Raw genomic sequence first — 15,150 nt, 5'->3', positions numbered from 1 at the left:
TCCAGTTCCTAAGGTGTTCCGAGCCTTACAGTCAGTCTGTCCCTGTAACCTGACAGTACTTTCTACTCTGGTCACATCTGCCTCCCATCTTATGAAAAAAAAAAAAGGGCCTGCTTTGGTTGGATGGCTTCAGAGGATACCACCTGAGTACAGAACGCTCTGGCCTTCCACCCAAGCCCTTCCCAGCTGGATGTGGTGCCATGCCTGCATATTCCAACTATTCAGGAGGCTGAAGCAGAAGGACCACAAGTTGAAGGCCTGCCTAGGCAGCTTAGTAAGACCCTGTCCATGTGAGGTAAGGACAGGAGAGTTGGCACCTGTGTACCCTGCGATCACTGGGCTCAGGTAACTTGGAGTTAGGCCTGAACCCCACACATGCTTCCATCTGTTGTCACTGTTTCACTTTGAGCTGGACAGGTTGGTTTATTTATCAAGGAATGTATTACTCACTTAAAAAAGCAATAAAAACCCAAATGTTTAAGAAGACACTTAAACATCAAAACACAAAAACATCACTTTGAAAAGGCAATCTTTTTTTAAAGCATGAACGAATATGCACTTCAAAAATCTACAGAAAACTTTTCACTTGTATTTGTTCCACAGCATTCTAGCTAAGAGTACAAAACAGGAATAACCTGAGCAGCACATGAACAAAGCCCAGGAACCCTCGGCCATCGAGAAAGCAGAGCAGTGTTTAAGTCTTCCTGTAATCTCTAGTATGACCACTAGAACACGTGAGACCCTTGGCATTTAGAGATTTGGCATCTATGACTCCATCCTCTGGGAAAAACTGATGAGATTTTAAAACCAAAATGCTGTGGAGCATGACAAGTCACTGAGCTGACAGAGAACATACCCACTGCCCACTCAGCCTTGCAGTCTTCATGTGGGGCAACGACCACAACTGCATCTGCAAAGCTGGGAACTCACAGAGGACTAGACAGTGCGCAGTCCATGAATGTCAGAAGTGACTGGAAATCAGCTAGTTTCATACATAGGCAGGTCTGTTTCCAACAAAAAGGAACCAAAGCATAGAGGCAGAGGATAAGAGTTTTCAGATAATCAGAGTCTCATGATAATGTCCTCTCTATGTGAACTGTGATGTCACATAGACCTCAATCCTAAATCAAGAACACACTAAAGGGAAGTTACACACACCTTAACAGAAGGAAGATGAGCCAAACAGAGGTGACTCCTTTGAACGGGAGAAATACGGGAGAACTAAATTTAAACAAAAAAATCTAAGCTGGTGCCAACAATAATTTGTTTCCAAAATAAAGAAATTTTTCTAACCACATCTTGTGCCCCTTCTTTATCAACGCCAGACTACCCTTTCTCCAAAACTGCCAGTCACCCGCAGACAACCATGGCTGTGCTTCAGATATACGCTCAGGCGATTTTTGCCAGCCATTTCTCCAAGTCCTGGATGTCAGCAGAGCCAGTGTCTCCTCTTCCGCCCTTGGCACTGCACTCAAGGAACTCCACTTTGAGGGGCAACTGTGAGAATTCAAACTCTTTGCCTTTCTTTCCCAGCTGAACAGGGACGGTGCTGGAATTATCCAGTGTGCTGGGGGCAGCAGAACGCGTAACTCGTAAGGTGTTGCTGTAGGAGGAGAAGAAAACAAGTCAGCAACAAAACTTTACACAGCAATTAAATCACACTTCTAAATATGTCAGCACTCATTTAAGACTAGAATAATCATGAACCTGTAAATTATGCTATTCAGGTTACTAAACAATCCTTTGCATTTGCAAGATGGAGCTCCAATTTCTCACCTAGGTGACACCAGGTCAGTAGTGGACCCAGGTCATAGCAACTTTCTCTCAGCCAAGGCCCTCTTCTGTTAGAATCTCCTGATGCCATTTTAAATTATAGTTTAAAATTCATGCTATAAGTGTTACAAAAACTTAATTTATGAAAGCTAAGCACGGGTAGACAGGGTATTTATTTTACCTTGGGTCTATTTGGATATGGAACTTATAAATCCACAAACTCTAGACTCTTATATCTAATTTGACAAAATTAACTGCTCTCCGATCTCTTCATTTGCAAAAACCTTCTCCACTAAGTCACCTTACTGCCACCTGCTGGCCCAGACAAAACAGTGCATGAGAAATACATTTGCTAACTCCTCCCTTTCTGCTCCCAGAAGCAGAGGAATGCTTGCCAGACCAACTAACTTTCCTACAAGGGAAAACATTTCTTGGTTCTATAAGGTTGCTTAAAAGTTAATGAAGACCAAAGGCAAAACTAAATAATACGTTGTTTAAGAACAAAAACAGAATAAAAATAGTTCAAAAAACAGATAAATTATTAAGAACATGAAGAGACATCCTACAGAATGGGAGAGAATCTCTGCCACCTGCTCCTCAGGGCATATAAAGAACTCAAAAAACTTAACTCTAAAAAAAAAAAAAAAAGAAAGAAAGAAAACCCCAATTAAATAAATGGGAAAGACTAAACATACACTGGTCAAAAGAAGAAATTACAGTTGGCCAACAAATACATGAAAAAGTGTTTAACATCTCTAGCAATCAGGAAAATGCAAAACAAAACTACATTAAGATTTCATCTCACTCCAGTCAGAATGGCAATTATCAAGAATTCAAATAATAATAAGTGTTGGCAAGGGATGTGGGGAAAAGGTACACTCATACTTTGCTGGTGGAACTGCAAATTAGTGCAACCACTCTGGAAAGCAGTATGGAGATTTCTCAAAAAACTAGTAAGAATGGAATTACCAGATGACCCAGCTATCCCACGCCTCAGTATATATACAAAAGATCTAAAATCAGCATATTCTAGTGACGCAGCCACATCAATGTTTAGCAGCACAATTAACAATACCCAAGCTCTGTCCAACCTTCAACAGATGAATGGATAAAGAAATGTGGTACATATACACAATGGAGTATGACTCAGCCATAAAGAAGAATGAAATCATGGCATTTGCTGATAAATGCATGGAACTGGACACCATAATGCTAAGTGAAACAAACCACATTCAGAAAGCCAAAGGTCAAATATTTTTTCTGATATGTGGAAATTAGTCCAAAATAGGAAGGAAAAAGAGAAAGAATGGGAAAGGGAAAAAAGAAGGAAGGGAGTCTGTCAAAAAAGGAGGAAGACCAACAGGCTAAATGAATGGAACTAAGGGGGAAGGAAAAGAGTCGGATAAGAGAAAAAGAGAGGAATCAATCTAACCTAACTTTCCTATGTTCATACAGGAATACACCTCAGTGAATCTCATATCATCTATATCCACAAGACACTAACCAAAAAGAAAAAAAGATCTAAAAGTAAATAGCACACAGATCAGTAGAGCAGAGAAAAAGGAACAGGGAGACGGGGGACAGGAGAAATACTGAGGACTGAATTTGAGCAAATTATATCCCATGCTTTTTAAATTATGTCAACATGAATCCTACTGTTATATATAACCCAAAAAAGAAACAATAAAAAATGTAAAAAAACTGCTACAAAAAAACTTAGGATATCATTTACCTTCTGAGGGAAAGCTTTTGGGGAGGAACACACAGCCAGCTAGGCCTTTTAGGCTTAGTGGTGAGTACATAGTATCCATCTTATAATCTTCAAATTTAATATATGCACCTTATATACTCTTATATGTATAATATGTTATAACAATTTTTAAGAAAAAAAGAGCAAAACATTATGTGTAACCAGCTTTTGCCACAGGGTTATAAAAAATAACCCTTGTAATTCAAAACTTTAAATTCCTTCAAAACTGATAGGGCCTAATTCTCAAAAATAAAAAATTAAATTAAAATTAGGTTTCTAATTTAACTAATGTTAACCTTTACGACTTTTTAACATTTTACTTCACTGTTTATAACAGAGTGTTTAGTTCTGTACTGTTTTCCTCTAACCCTACTGTAAAAAGCAAATAACCAAAGAAAAACCTGTTTTAAATATGGGTAAACTTGGGACTGCACTGTCAAAAAAAAAAGTGGGGGGGGGGGGCAAAAAGAACCCTGAAACACAAATAATATTATAATAGCTTTTGTTCTCCCAAAATGATTCCCCACAAATGCAACACAATCTTAGAAACCAAATTATCTAACTGTTCCCATGTCCCTAGCCTAAGGAAAGTACTGTTTATGGCTTCAAGAGAGAGAGCACTGAGACAGACACACACTTTCAGAAGGGTAGGATCCACAGAGAGCAGCACAGGTCAGGCCAGCAAGAGCCAGAAATTAAACATTTGGGGCTTTGTGAGCCTTATTTGGTCTCTCCTGTATTTTTCTTTTTTTAAACTGCCCTTTAAAAATGTCAAACTACTCAGCTTGCAGGCCCTGGGCAGGAGTCTGCCACTCCTGAAGCTGACTAAATTCTGAGTACGCCTGATCTGATGAGGAAAAACTGTATAAATTGTATAAATCCAACTTTGAGAACATTTTTCCCCATCATGATCTACTTCTTTATTCATTTAACAAGCATCAAATGGTGCATGTAGCTTTTAAGCAGGGTAAATAATATTGTCAAGTAGCATGAAAACAATACAAGAAGCTACAAAATGCTACCCTTGATTTTTATATTCCTCATTCTGTCAACAATAATTTCCAGTGGCTTTAAAACTGTTTTCCTTCTTTTTTCCTGATCCTTGGTTTTTGTCTGTTTTTATCTTATTATTTTTTTACATGCACCTTTAAACACAGTTTTACATGCATTACTGTGTGGTGAACAAACACTTCCACTTTCTGAAATAACACTGATCTCAACTGGTGTGTACAATTTTTTAGTTTCTAAGATCTTTCATATCAATTATGAGTCAGTATCGGTGGTAAAACAAATTGAGCAAATGGTTTCAATAAATCTTCTCTACATGAAATTGAAAAAGCCAAAATACATTCTACTGTCATGTACAGCTAAAAAGAACAAAATTTTAAAATTAAAAAAAAAATTAAAAATATCCCATTAATGCTTTTAACAATTCCTTTGGTGATTCTAAAAATTATTTAGTAAGTATATCTCACACTAATATTCAGACAATAATTGTGATCATCACTGATAACCAGACAAAAAATATATGAACATGCTGTTTTAAGCCTATATGTGAATGTGTTTAACCAACAGGCTTTATTCACACTTACAGTTCTTTCTCAAGCTGTTGCTGAATTAATTTTGCTGATTTTGCCATTGCAATATCTGTAAAGTAAAAACACTGTTGTAAATTAAACCAGAATGTAAACCAGCAAGTTTCTCCTCACTCCTTTTCAAAAAGAGCTTTTATCACTAATTCTTTCTCTATCAAAGTAAACATTAGATTTGCACATATGGATTTCCCAAAGTAATGCTTACAAACATGTTATGTTGATGACCCTAACATGGACTTAAGTTTTCCATACCTTACAGACCTTTCAATTCAATACGTATGAGTCCAGTCAGTTTAACATAAAAAAAAAAAAAACACCTTACTAGTTCTCTGACTCAACCAAGAACTTTCACTCCAATAGACAAAACCCTACTTGTCACTTAAAAATAAACTCAGCATGCTTTCAGCTGATACTAATGATGTGAAAGCATCCTTCACACTACAGGGATGCTTGGTGTGGCCACAAACCCCAAATAAACATTAACTGCCCTCTACATGCTAAGTAAGAGAAATCAAAAGAAGTCAGGTAATGATGCTAACAAACACATCTCTCGTTAAAGTATCATAATCTAACCACTTCTGAGAAATGCTTTAAGTTCTTCACAGAACTTTAAGAAATAGATCAGTGAAAGGACAACTAGTTTATCTTATTTTATTGGTAACAGAACTGAAGGGCAGTTTAACTGGGCTTTTAATGGTTTTTAATGGTTACCAGTTTAAAGGAAAATCTTGTACACTCCCATTGATAAAATTTGCTGAATGATAAACTTATTTGGAAGGAGAGACTCCAACCTCTCCCTCCAAAATAGTGCAACTGACATGACACATCAAAATCTGACAAACTTAATTTGGTAAAGTAAAATAATTTATAATCTTAAAAAAAAAAAAAACCTATATCCCCAAAAAAAGGTAACAATTCCTCTGTTGTGGACCCTTAGGAAAGCCTGGTAAGAAAATGAGTGAAAAGATGGGAGTAGAAATAAATTTTAAGTTTTAACCTCAGAAAACCTGAAACGCAATCACCATTTGACCCAGTTATCCCACTCCTCAGTTTATACCCAAAGGACTTAAAATTAGCATACTGTAATGACATGGCCACATCAATGTTCACAGCAGCTCAATTCACAATAGTTAAGCTATGAAACCAACCTAGGTACCCATCAACAGATGAATGGATAAAGAAAATGTGGTATATATACACAATGGAATATTACTTAGCCATAAAGAATGAAATTATGGCATTCCCAGCAAATGGATAGAATCAGGGGCTATCATGCTAAGTAAAATAAGCCAATCCCCCAAAATCCAAAGGCTGAATGTTCTCTTGACATTCGGATGCTGACTCACGATGGGGGGAGGGGAATGGGAAAGACAGTAGAATGAATCAGATATAACTTTCCTATGTTCATATATGAATACACAACCCGTGTAACTCTACATCATGTACAACCATAAGAATTGAAAATTATACTCCATGTATGTTTGTCAAAATACACTCTACTGTCATGTATAACTAAAAAAACCCAAATTTTAAAAATTTAAAAAAAAAAAAATCCTTCCACTTGTAGTTCACAACAACTGTCTCCAAACCTCAATAATGATAACTGTGGACAACTGAACTAATTCTTAGTAGTGATCTCAGAAAAATCTCAATTATTATGGTAGAAAACACAATGGCACCTTGCTTGTTGCAGGCTATCAAGAATGATGGCGTGTTCTTCAGACTCATACTATCAATGAGGACTTGATACAGAAACTCGGCCACATCCTTCACCTCTCGCTGGAATGCTGCGCTGTCCACAACAAACACAACAGCCCTACAGGGAAAAAAAAGAAAAACTCACACATGAGTCTGCAGCAGTGCACCATGATCCTGAAAATTCTAGCCTTAATTTCTTCAGATTAGTGAATCACACACTAGAGAAACATATGCAGGTCTGTGTAGAGTTAATCACATGACACTAATCTTCATTTAACATAAACTAGTACTAAATGATACTGTGGGTCAATGCCTGAAGCTGAGCAGAGACTGAGGAATGATGTCCACCCTCAGAGACCAAGAAATCATGCAGAACTCTATGATAAATGCCAGGAGAGAACTATGCCCATGGTGTAACTGGAACAAAGAGGTGATCATTTCAATAAGACAAGGTCAAAGTCAAGGAGAATGGAGTAGTTGAGCTGAATTTTAACTAGATAAAATGTCCAGAACATAGTATATTGAAGGCACAAACAAGGGAAACACATACATTAAAGAAGTCAAGGCAAGCTGGTACATAAGGAGATGGAGAACGACACACGACCAGGTCACAGAGCAAAGGGTGTGACACATCAACCTATGAAGTTTACGTTTTTCTGTCTTGCACAGACTACTGGTACCTAAATGACAGAAATCGTAGAAGGCAACTGAACTAGAAGAGCATAACCAGGGAGGGCCTGACTTAAGGCAGCAGCAGTGAGAATCTTCATGTGCCACAAACAAAGCTATATCAGAGTTAAAGCACAGCAGCCCAGGGAAACTATAGACAATGGGCTTTAGGGACAATGGTCTAAATGCCCAGTGGGGCAGGAGACATGCAATGGCTGACATGCACTGGGGAGCTGGAACCAAACCTGCTGCACGAAGCCTACAACTTAAAAGCAGTCTACTAGAGGCCCAGGGTTGGAAAATAATTCCAAAAGAAATTGAAAAACCAGGCCTCCAGGTATGGAGTGTGAATTTACACTCTCCCCAGGTACAAGATTCCTAAGTAGAAAGATTTACATAAAAACTGGGCCATATTCTAAACCTCTCTGGTCCCAACAGATAGAAATATGTACTCCTTCTCGAATGAGGCTTTCATATACTAAAGTATATCAATCACAACAACAATAATGCATCCCCTTGAAGGGTTCTGGATCAAATATTACAAACCACAGAAGAAAATAAATAGTCATGCCAGAGAAAAACAAGCACCTCCAAATTAGAGATAATGAAGCAATCTACAAAACACATGGTTAAATTATTTAAGTGCACAATACTAGGAATCATAAGAAGAAGAAACAGGCGATTTGGGGGGAAAAATGTAAAGACCATACACAGTAAATGAAATTAAAAACCCAATGAAAAAGTTAAAGAGAGATTATTCTTAGCTAAAACAAAATGCAGTAAACTAGAAAACAAATATGAGAGTATCACACAATATGCAAAGTAGAAAAATTTAGAAGAAACAAGAAGGGCAGAAATACTAAGGTTCAATTGTGTCAACTGAGTTACAAGATGTGAGAACTGAGAATGGAGAAACAGCACTAGCCTGAAGAGATTATGAGAATTTCTAAGAACTAAAGACAGATATGAATATCTGGTCTGAAACAGCACATTTAAATTCCAAACATGACAAAGCTAATCCACCCCTTGACAGAAGGCAGACCAGACAGATTTCCTAGAAAAATAACAATGAGACTGCAGCAGCAGACACAGAAGTCAGCAGTCATGCCTTCCATGTCACCATGGAAACAACTACCACCCAGGACTTTATACTCAGCTAAAATCACCATTCTAGTACCCAATAAAGATAGCTTCAAATGAACAAAAGATGAGAAATTTTACTACTCACTCACTCTCTGGAAATATTTCTAAAACATACACTGAGGAAAAACAGATCCTAAAAGGAAAGAGCAGAATGCCAGAATTTGGCAAAAGAAATCATAAGAATCCAGGTATGTCTCAGTAATCATTGAATATAAGGGCAAAAATCAGCAATCATTGGAGGTGAAAAAGAATGATATGAGGAAGAACAGAGTTAAAGCATTTGAGCTTTAGGAAAAAGGAACTAGTATTATTGATTTTATGAGACGTTGTGCAATGTTTAAAAGGAGGGACAAGGGGCTGGTGTTGTGGCTCACCTAGCATGCATGAGGCACTGGGTTTGATCCTCAGCACCACATAAATGTAAAATACAGATATTGTGTTCACCTAAAACTAAAAAATAAATATTAAAAAGGAAGGGGGGGGCAAGTGGAGAACCACAAAGAGTAGAAATAACATATTTCACAAGTAAAGGGGAAAAATAGAAATTAAGGAAATTTGACTTGTAATAAAAGTCACATAATAATCTTTAATATGCATTTATTATGATTAAGATTTCTTTGAACTCAGTTTTATCTTCTTTTTCTTTTTTCCTGGGGACTGAATCCAGGAGCACTTAACCACTAAGCCATATCTCCAGCCCTTTTTTATTTTTATTTTGTGATGGGGTCTCACTGACTTGCTTGGGGCTTCTCTGAGTTGCTGAGTTTGGCTTTGAACTTGCGATCCTCCTGCCTCAGTTGAGATGACAGGTGTGCACCACTACCCCATGTTTGTTCTATTTACCTAAAATACTTGAGTCACAGAGTAATTATACTGCAAATTATAAAATATTTATAACTGACAACATAAAAAAAAAAAATTCAGTGGTAAATTAATACCCAATTCTAGATCTGTCTAAATTGTCTGAAGAATTAAAAAAAATCACATTCTCTTCTGAAACAAACTGCTCATCATCACCATCTTGTGGGTAAGGAAACAATTTCAAAATCTAAGTCCACATGTGTTCAATAAAAAGGAAAGAACCAACTAATTCATTCCTCAAACCTAAGATGCCATCAATTCAAAGAAACATTTCAGGAACCACTAAGAGGAGAAAATACTGCCAGTTAAACTATCACACCTGGGATAATTGCAACTGTAAGATGCCTTTGAAATTCAGAGACATTAAAATGTCTTCAAATCATTGAAATATGTCAGACTAATTTCCCTCTCCAGTTCTTATCAATGTTAGATGTACACATGAAGAGAACACTTGCAAAAGCAGCATAAGAATTTTAGTAAAGAATTTAAGGGTTAATAACATGAGGGCAGACACTGAAAGAATTATGAAAATATTGTTCTTGAAATAAAGTTACACATAATGTTGGAGTTTAATAATTTCTGGGACCCAACAGCTTTAAAATTTTTTCCTAAATATTAATAATCCTGTATTATGTCACTGAATTCATCTTCAGAGTATATTTTAATAATAATGAGGGAACACTTCCTTAAGCATTATCCCATACAATCTTCACAATCCTAGCAAAGGTGGGCTTGCAACCCAGAAGTGGCTCACTCCAAGCTCCATGTTCTTTCTACTGCAGGATAGTGTGCTGCCTCCAGAATCCCATCAGAGCAAAACACCAGTCCCACATGTGCAGACTGGATACACAGTACCAACTTCAACAAGCCCACTTCATTTCTTTCTACTTACCTGGCTGAAGACTTAAACCGCTCCAAGAACTGAAGCCTTAAGCTCTCATGTCCAGGGAGGTCAATCAAGGTCAAGCTGTTGCCCTGAGGATAGCAGCAATAATATTGGATTAATGTTTCCATCCAGATCCATGTGCACATCAGGATCAAATTAAAGGCATAATACTGGAGTCTAGTTAATTAATTAATACAACAAGTGTTACTCTAATAAATCAAACAAATTTTCATGGAACATTTTCAAATAAAACACCAGCCCAGGGTTGGGGAATGTAGTTCATTGGCAGACTGCTTACTTAGCATGCATGAAGCCCTGGGTTGAATCCCCACACCAACCTCCCCCTACAAAAATAAAACACTGGTCAAAGTTCTGGGGATATAATAGTGAACAAAGATGTGGTTCCCGGTCTAACATTAAGCATGATGTAAAATTACATATAAAGTAACAATTTTGATAAATGTTCTTAGGTTTCTTAAGAAACCTGACCGAGAGAGTCAGGAATGTGTGGTCTACCTGAGGTTTAGGAGATACCAGTGTGAATAAAAGCAAAAACATGTTAACAACTGTAATAAATATTCACAAGCTTATAATGCAAAAAAGAACTTAGAATTTATAGCACATGTTGCCATTACTGGGATCCTTAATCATTATAACAAAGCATACTTTCATAGTTTCCACCCCTTAATTCTTAAATATGTGCTTACCAGATAAGATTTATTTGTTTCAAATCTGTCAAATTTTTTGCCAATTTTTGAACCCCTATTGACCAAGCACATTATGCACTAATACTAAATCGTATTCACCATTCCAGGACTTCATCCTTGACCTTATGATCAATGTAGATGTGTCTGTGCTCAGTGACAAAACTCTTAAGAGTTGGCTTTAGTACAAGTATCAGACTCATCAATCATTTCTCGCATGTTTACCTCCAACCATGATCACAGTTCAATAGAAGGGAATCAGTATCATGTACAGATCTGACATAATTCCAGCTGGATTCATTATGATCTTTCAGAAAGACAAATAAAAATACTTACTAGCCTTTTCAAAATATTGGTAAGAGTCTAGTGAACCCAGATTAGGACCTACTGCTCCATTTAAAAAATAGCACTGAACCACACAGCATTAGCAATTCAGAAGATTCATGACTAGGTACATTACTACCTAGAGAAAACTAAATCTAAACTTAAGGGAATGGGAGCAGTGTTTGTGAAAAAAGGGAGGAATGTTCTATATTCTCAACAAAAATATAATAAGCCACATGTAATCTTAAATTTTCTAGTAAATATTTAAAAAGTAAAATTTGTTATAATAAGTTATATAATCCAGTATATCAAAAATATTATTAATATGTACTAATGAACCAAGACATTATTAATGATAGCTTACATTTCTTTTTTCACACTGGTTCTTCAAAGTTTGGTAAGTACTTGACACTTATATGACCCCTCTATTTGGACTGGTCAAATTTCAGTGCTGTACAGTCACGCAGGGTCAGTAGCTACTGCACTGAGAGATACAGGTCTAACACACCCTCAAATAGCCCACTTTAAAAAATTCAGTACAGGACCCTAAAAATTAATGATCTCCTAAACCTGAAATTTCAAAATCCAAATCTTTGGAAATTTAAAAAGGTTTTGGTCAGAAAAATTGCCATCATTCAAATAAACAAAAATATCTCTAGATATTTAAATGGAGTCCCTGTACCTTTGCCTACAGTGTTTAACCCTAGAGGCACCACAAAGGGGAAGTGGCACAAGGGAAAAGGGAAAAGAGCCCTAAGATCACAATTCTAAGTCACTATCCTACTGTCCTTCTACTCTTCCAGTCAGTCACTTAGTCCTCATTCCACTCACTCACTAAAACTCATTAAGTATCATAACTGGCTTGCTTGTCACTATTTACATTCTAGAAAAGTCTTTCTCATGATTCTTTATGGGTATTTTTGAAAGTGCTCATATATACTTTTCAAGATATTCATTGCAACAGTTTGTAAAGGCAAAAGATTCTAACCACAAACAAAACTAAACATTAGCAGTACTTTGATTACATCAAAATTTAATTATATGGTACAACCAGAGTAGAATACTATGCAGTTCATAAGTCAACAAGATAGTACTATGTGTTTAAATGTAGGAGAAAAATGTTAAGTTCTATCAGTCATACTGTTAAATAAAAAAATATGGACAAAAAAGTGTGTTAAGAAAAAATATAATTAAGGGATATATAGATACAGCTGTATATGCATTGAACACTTAGAAGCTTACACACAAAAATAACAGCAGTTATTACTTCCAACAACAAGACTAGCTTGTGGGATTAGAAAAGGAAAAATTACTTTTCAATTTTTTTGTTCCGTGTACATGTATTACCTCTTTAAAACATAAAAGAAAAAGACTTAATGTCCATTTTTTTAATATTTATTTTTTAGTTTTAGGTGGACACAATATCTTTATTTTACATTTATGTGGTTCTGAGGATAGAACCCAGTGCCTCATGCATGCTAGGTAAGCACTCTACCACTGAGCCACAAACCCAGCCCTAATGTCCATTCTTAAATAGGTAAATTTGGAAAGAAGACAAAAAAAAATTAAGAATAAAATGAATTATAACATTACTGTACATAAACGACTACAAAGGAGAGGTAGAAATGACTACACTGGCCAAAAAGATTATAAAAGGCAGAATTTGTCACATAATATATTTTTATATTCCTTATAAAAATAAACTTCAAATGGTATCTACATCCTCAGACTAATTCATTCCAGTCAGGTTGTCAGACTCTTTAACACTGCAGTCACATCTTACCCTGTTATTGTTGACTCTGTATACAGCAGAGCTGTCAGTAATGGAAGTCTGAGTGTCTCTGTAATGGCCTGTTAACAACTGTAAAAAATAAGATGGGAGAGATCAGAATGAACATATTAACAATAATAGAAAATCTAATGAGTAATAATAATGTTCTACCCTGCCCAGGTTAAAAATCAAATAAAATGAATGCTGCTTGCAACAGCTAAAAAAAGATTTTAATTTTTTTTTTAAAGAGAGAGTGAGAGAGAGAGAAGAAAGAGAGAGAATTTTTTAATATTTATTTTTTAGTTCTCGGCGGACACAACACCTTTGTTGGTATGTGGTGCTGAGGATCAAACCCGGGCCGCACGCATGCCAGGCGAGCCAGGCGAGCGCGCTACCGCTTGAGCCACATCCCCAGCCCCAGATTTTAATTTTTTTTAACCTGTAGAAAAATTGCGAACTTCCTCCCCCTCTCTTTAATAAGAGAAAAAATATATTTTCAAACCATAGTTAGTGGCCAAATTTATTTCCCTTTTGTAAACATTTTTAACTATCATAAATAATTTGAAATTATATTTCCTTAGTGGAAGGAAAACTACTTCTACTGTCCAAAGGAAGAATAAAAAGCAGAAAATCTGTCCTATTCTCATAGTAAAACACATACTCAGTTAAAAATACCAAAAACAGCAGGGTATGTTGGTGCACACTCATAATCCCAGGAAATCAGGAAGCTGAGGCAAGAGGATCAAAAATTGGAGGCCAGCCTTTGCAATTTAGCAAAGCTCTATACAACTTAGCGAGACCCTGTCTCAAAATAATAAAAATCATAAAAATAAAAAATGCTGTATACATTAAAAATAAGTATTAATGAAAAGAAACCTAATTAGCATAAAAAGAAGAATCATCCTTTAAAAAAATAACTTTGACAAAGCTGGGCTGGTCACTTGGAAATGGTCAGGCTAGGAGTATTTACACTACAGAAATCAGCAAAGGCCACAATTTAGAGCTTTGTTTACTGTTTCATAGGCTGTTTAGACTTAAGAAAGTGATAAAGAAAGGTTAAAATTAAAACCATGTTGTCTAGAGCCATTACAGTGGTTAGCACAAGACACTGAGAAAGTGTTCCTTTAGTATTATCTGATTCATCAAAGTTGTTCATGTCATCGATGAATAAGTAAAGTTTGACATACATTTTCATGGTTTCATTTTCCTCTTGTGAACACAAAAATAACAACTAATATTCATATCATGTGTCAGATTTAATGACAATAAATTTATAGAGGAAAGAATCAGCAGACTGGGATGTAACTGCATTTGTCAAGTCATGGTACAAATACAACCACAGTTTGGCTACTGGGGCAAATTTTCTAAAATCCAAAAAATTCCCCCCAAAATTGAAATATTAAAAAAAAAAATAGTCTTTTACAGGCTCTCTGAAAGGTTTGTTACATGATAAATTATAACTTTAAGTAGGTCAGGTTTATATGTCTTTAACGGCATCCTTAGCCATTTAACACTTATTAAAAAATCTTGTGATAAGAATTAAATATCAGCATCTGGTAAGGAGAAAAAAAAGAAGCAGGAATGGCTATAAAATTTTAGTTCTTAGGATTTTCAAGTCTTTTTGTTTTCATAAAGTTTAGAATTCACTCCAAATTTGGCAGGATAAGTTTCTTTTGCCAAATAAAACATGAAATCACAGGAATACAGGGATGCCATAATATTAAGTTTAACAATGGTATAAATCAAAGCACTTACCCTGACAAACAGCAATGTTTTCCCGGAATCACAAAGACCAACAAGGAGAACAGCTCTCTGACTGCTCTTTCTGCTCCAGATAAACTTCCAGAGCACTGTGGAACAGAGGGGAAAGTAATAATAAAACAAAGATATCTATGATAACCTGTGATTTACTTTGTTATTAGCACTATTTACGGTGGTTACTTAGGCACCCGCTGAGTGCCAGCCACTATCAACTG

At 36.1% G+C, this 15,150-nt stretch overlaps 1 protein-coding gene across 1 annotated transcript in view; it reads right to left on the bottom strand.

Moving 5' to 3' along the window:
* Nucleotides 1-527: 527 nt before the first annotated feature.
* The window catches only part of LOC113179327 (serotransferrin-like), a 49,327-nt gene continuing 34,704 nt past the window's right edge, over nucleotides 528-15,150 (bottom strand). Inside the window, 6 exon segments of the mRNA XM_026383893.2 lie at nucleotides 528-1,603; nucleotides 5,116-5,170; nucleotides 6,798-6,934; nucleotides 10,382-10,464; nucleotides 13,187-13,264; nucleotides 14,930-15,024. Coding sequence (XP_026239678.2) covers nucleotides 1,390-1,603; nucleotides 5,116-5,170; nucleotides 6,798-6,934; nucleotides 10,382-10,464; nucleotides 13,187-13,264; nucleotides 14,930-15,024 — 662 coding nt within the window. The 3' untranslated portion in view covers nucleotides 528-1,389.

Source organism: Urocitellus parryii, chromosome 2 (genome assembly GCF_045843805.1).
Source record: "Urocitellus parryii isolate mUroPar1 chromosome 2, mUroPar1.hap1, whole genome shotgun sequence".
Lineage (NCBI taxonomy): Eukaryota > Metazoa > Chordata > Mammalia > Rodentia > Sciuridae > Urocitellus > Urocitellus parryii.
This window is presented reverse-complemented; position numbering and strand designations above follow the sequence as displayed.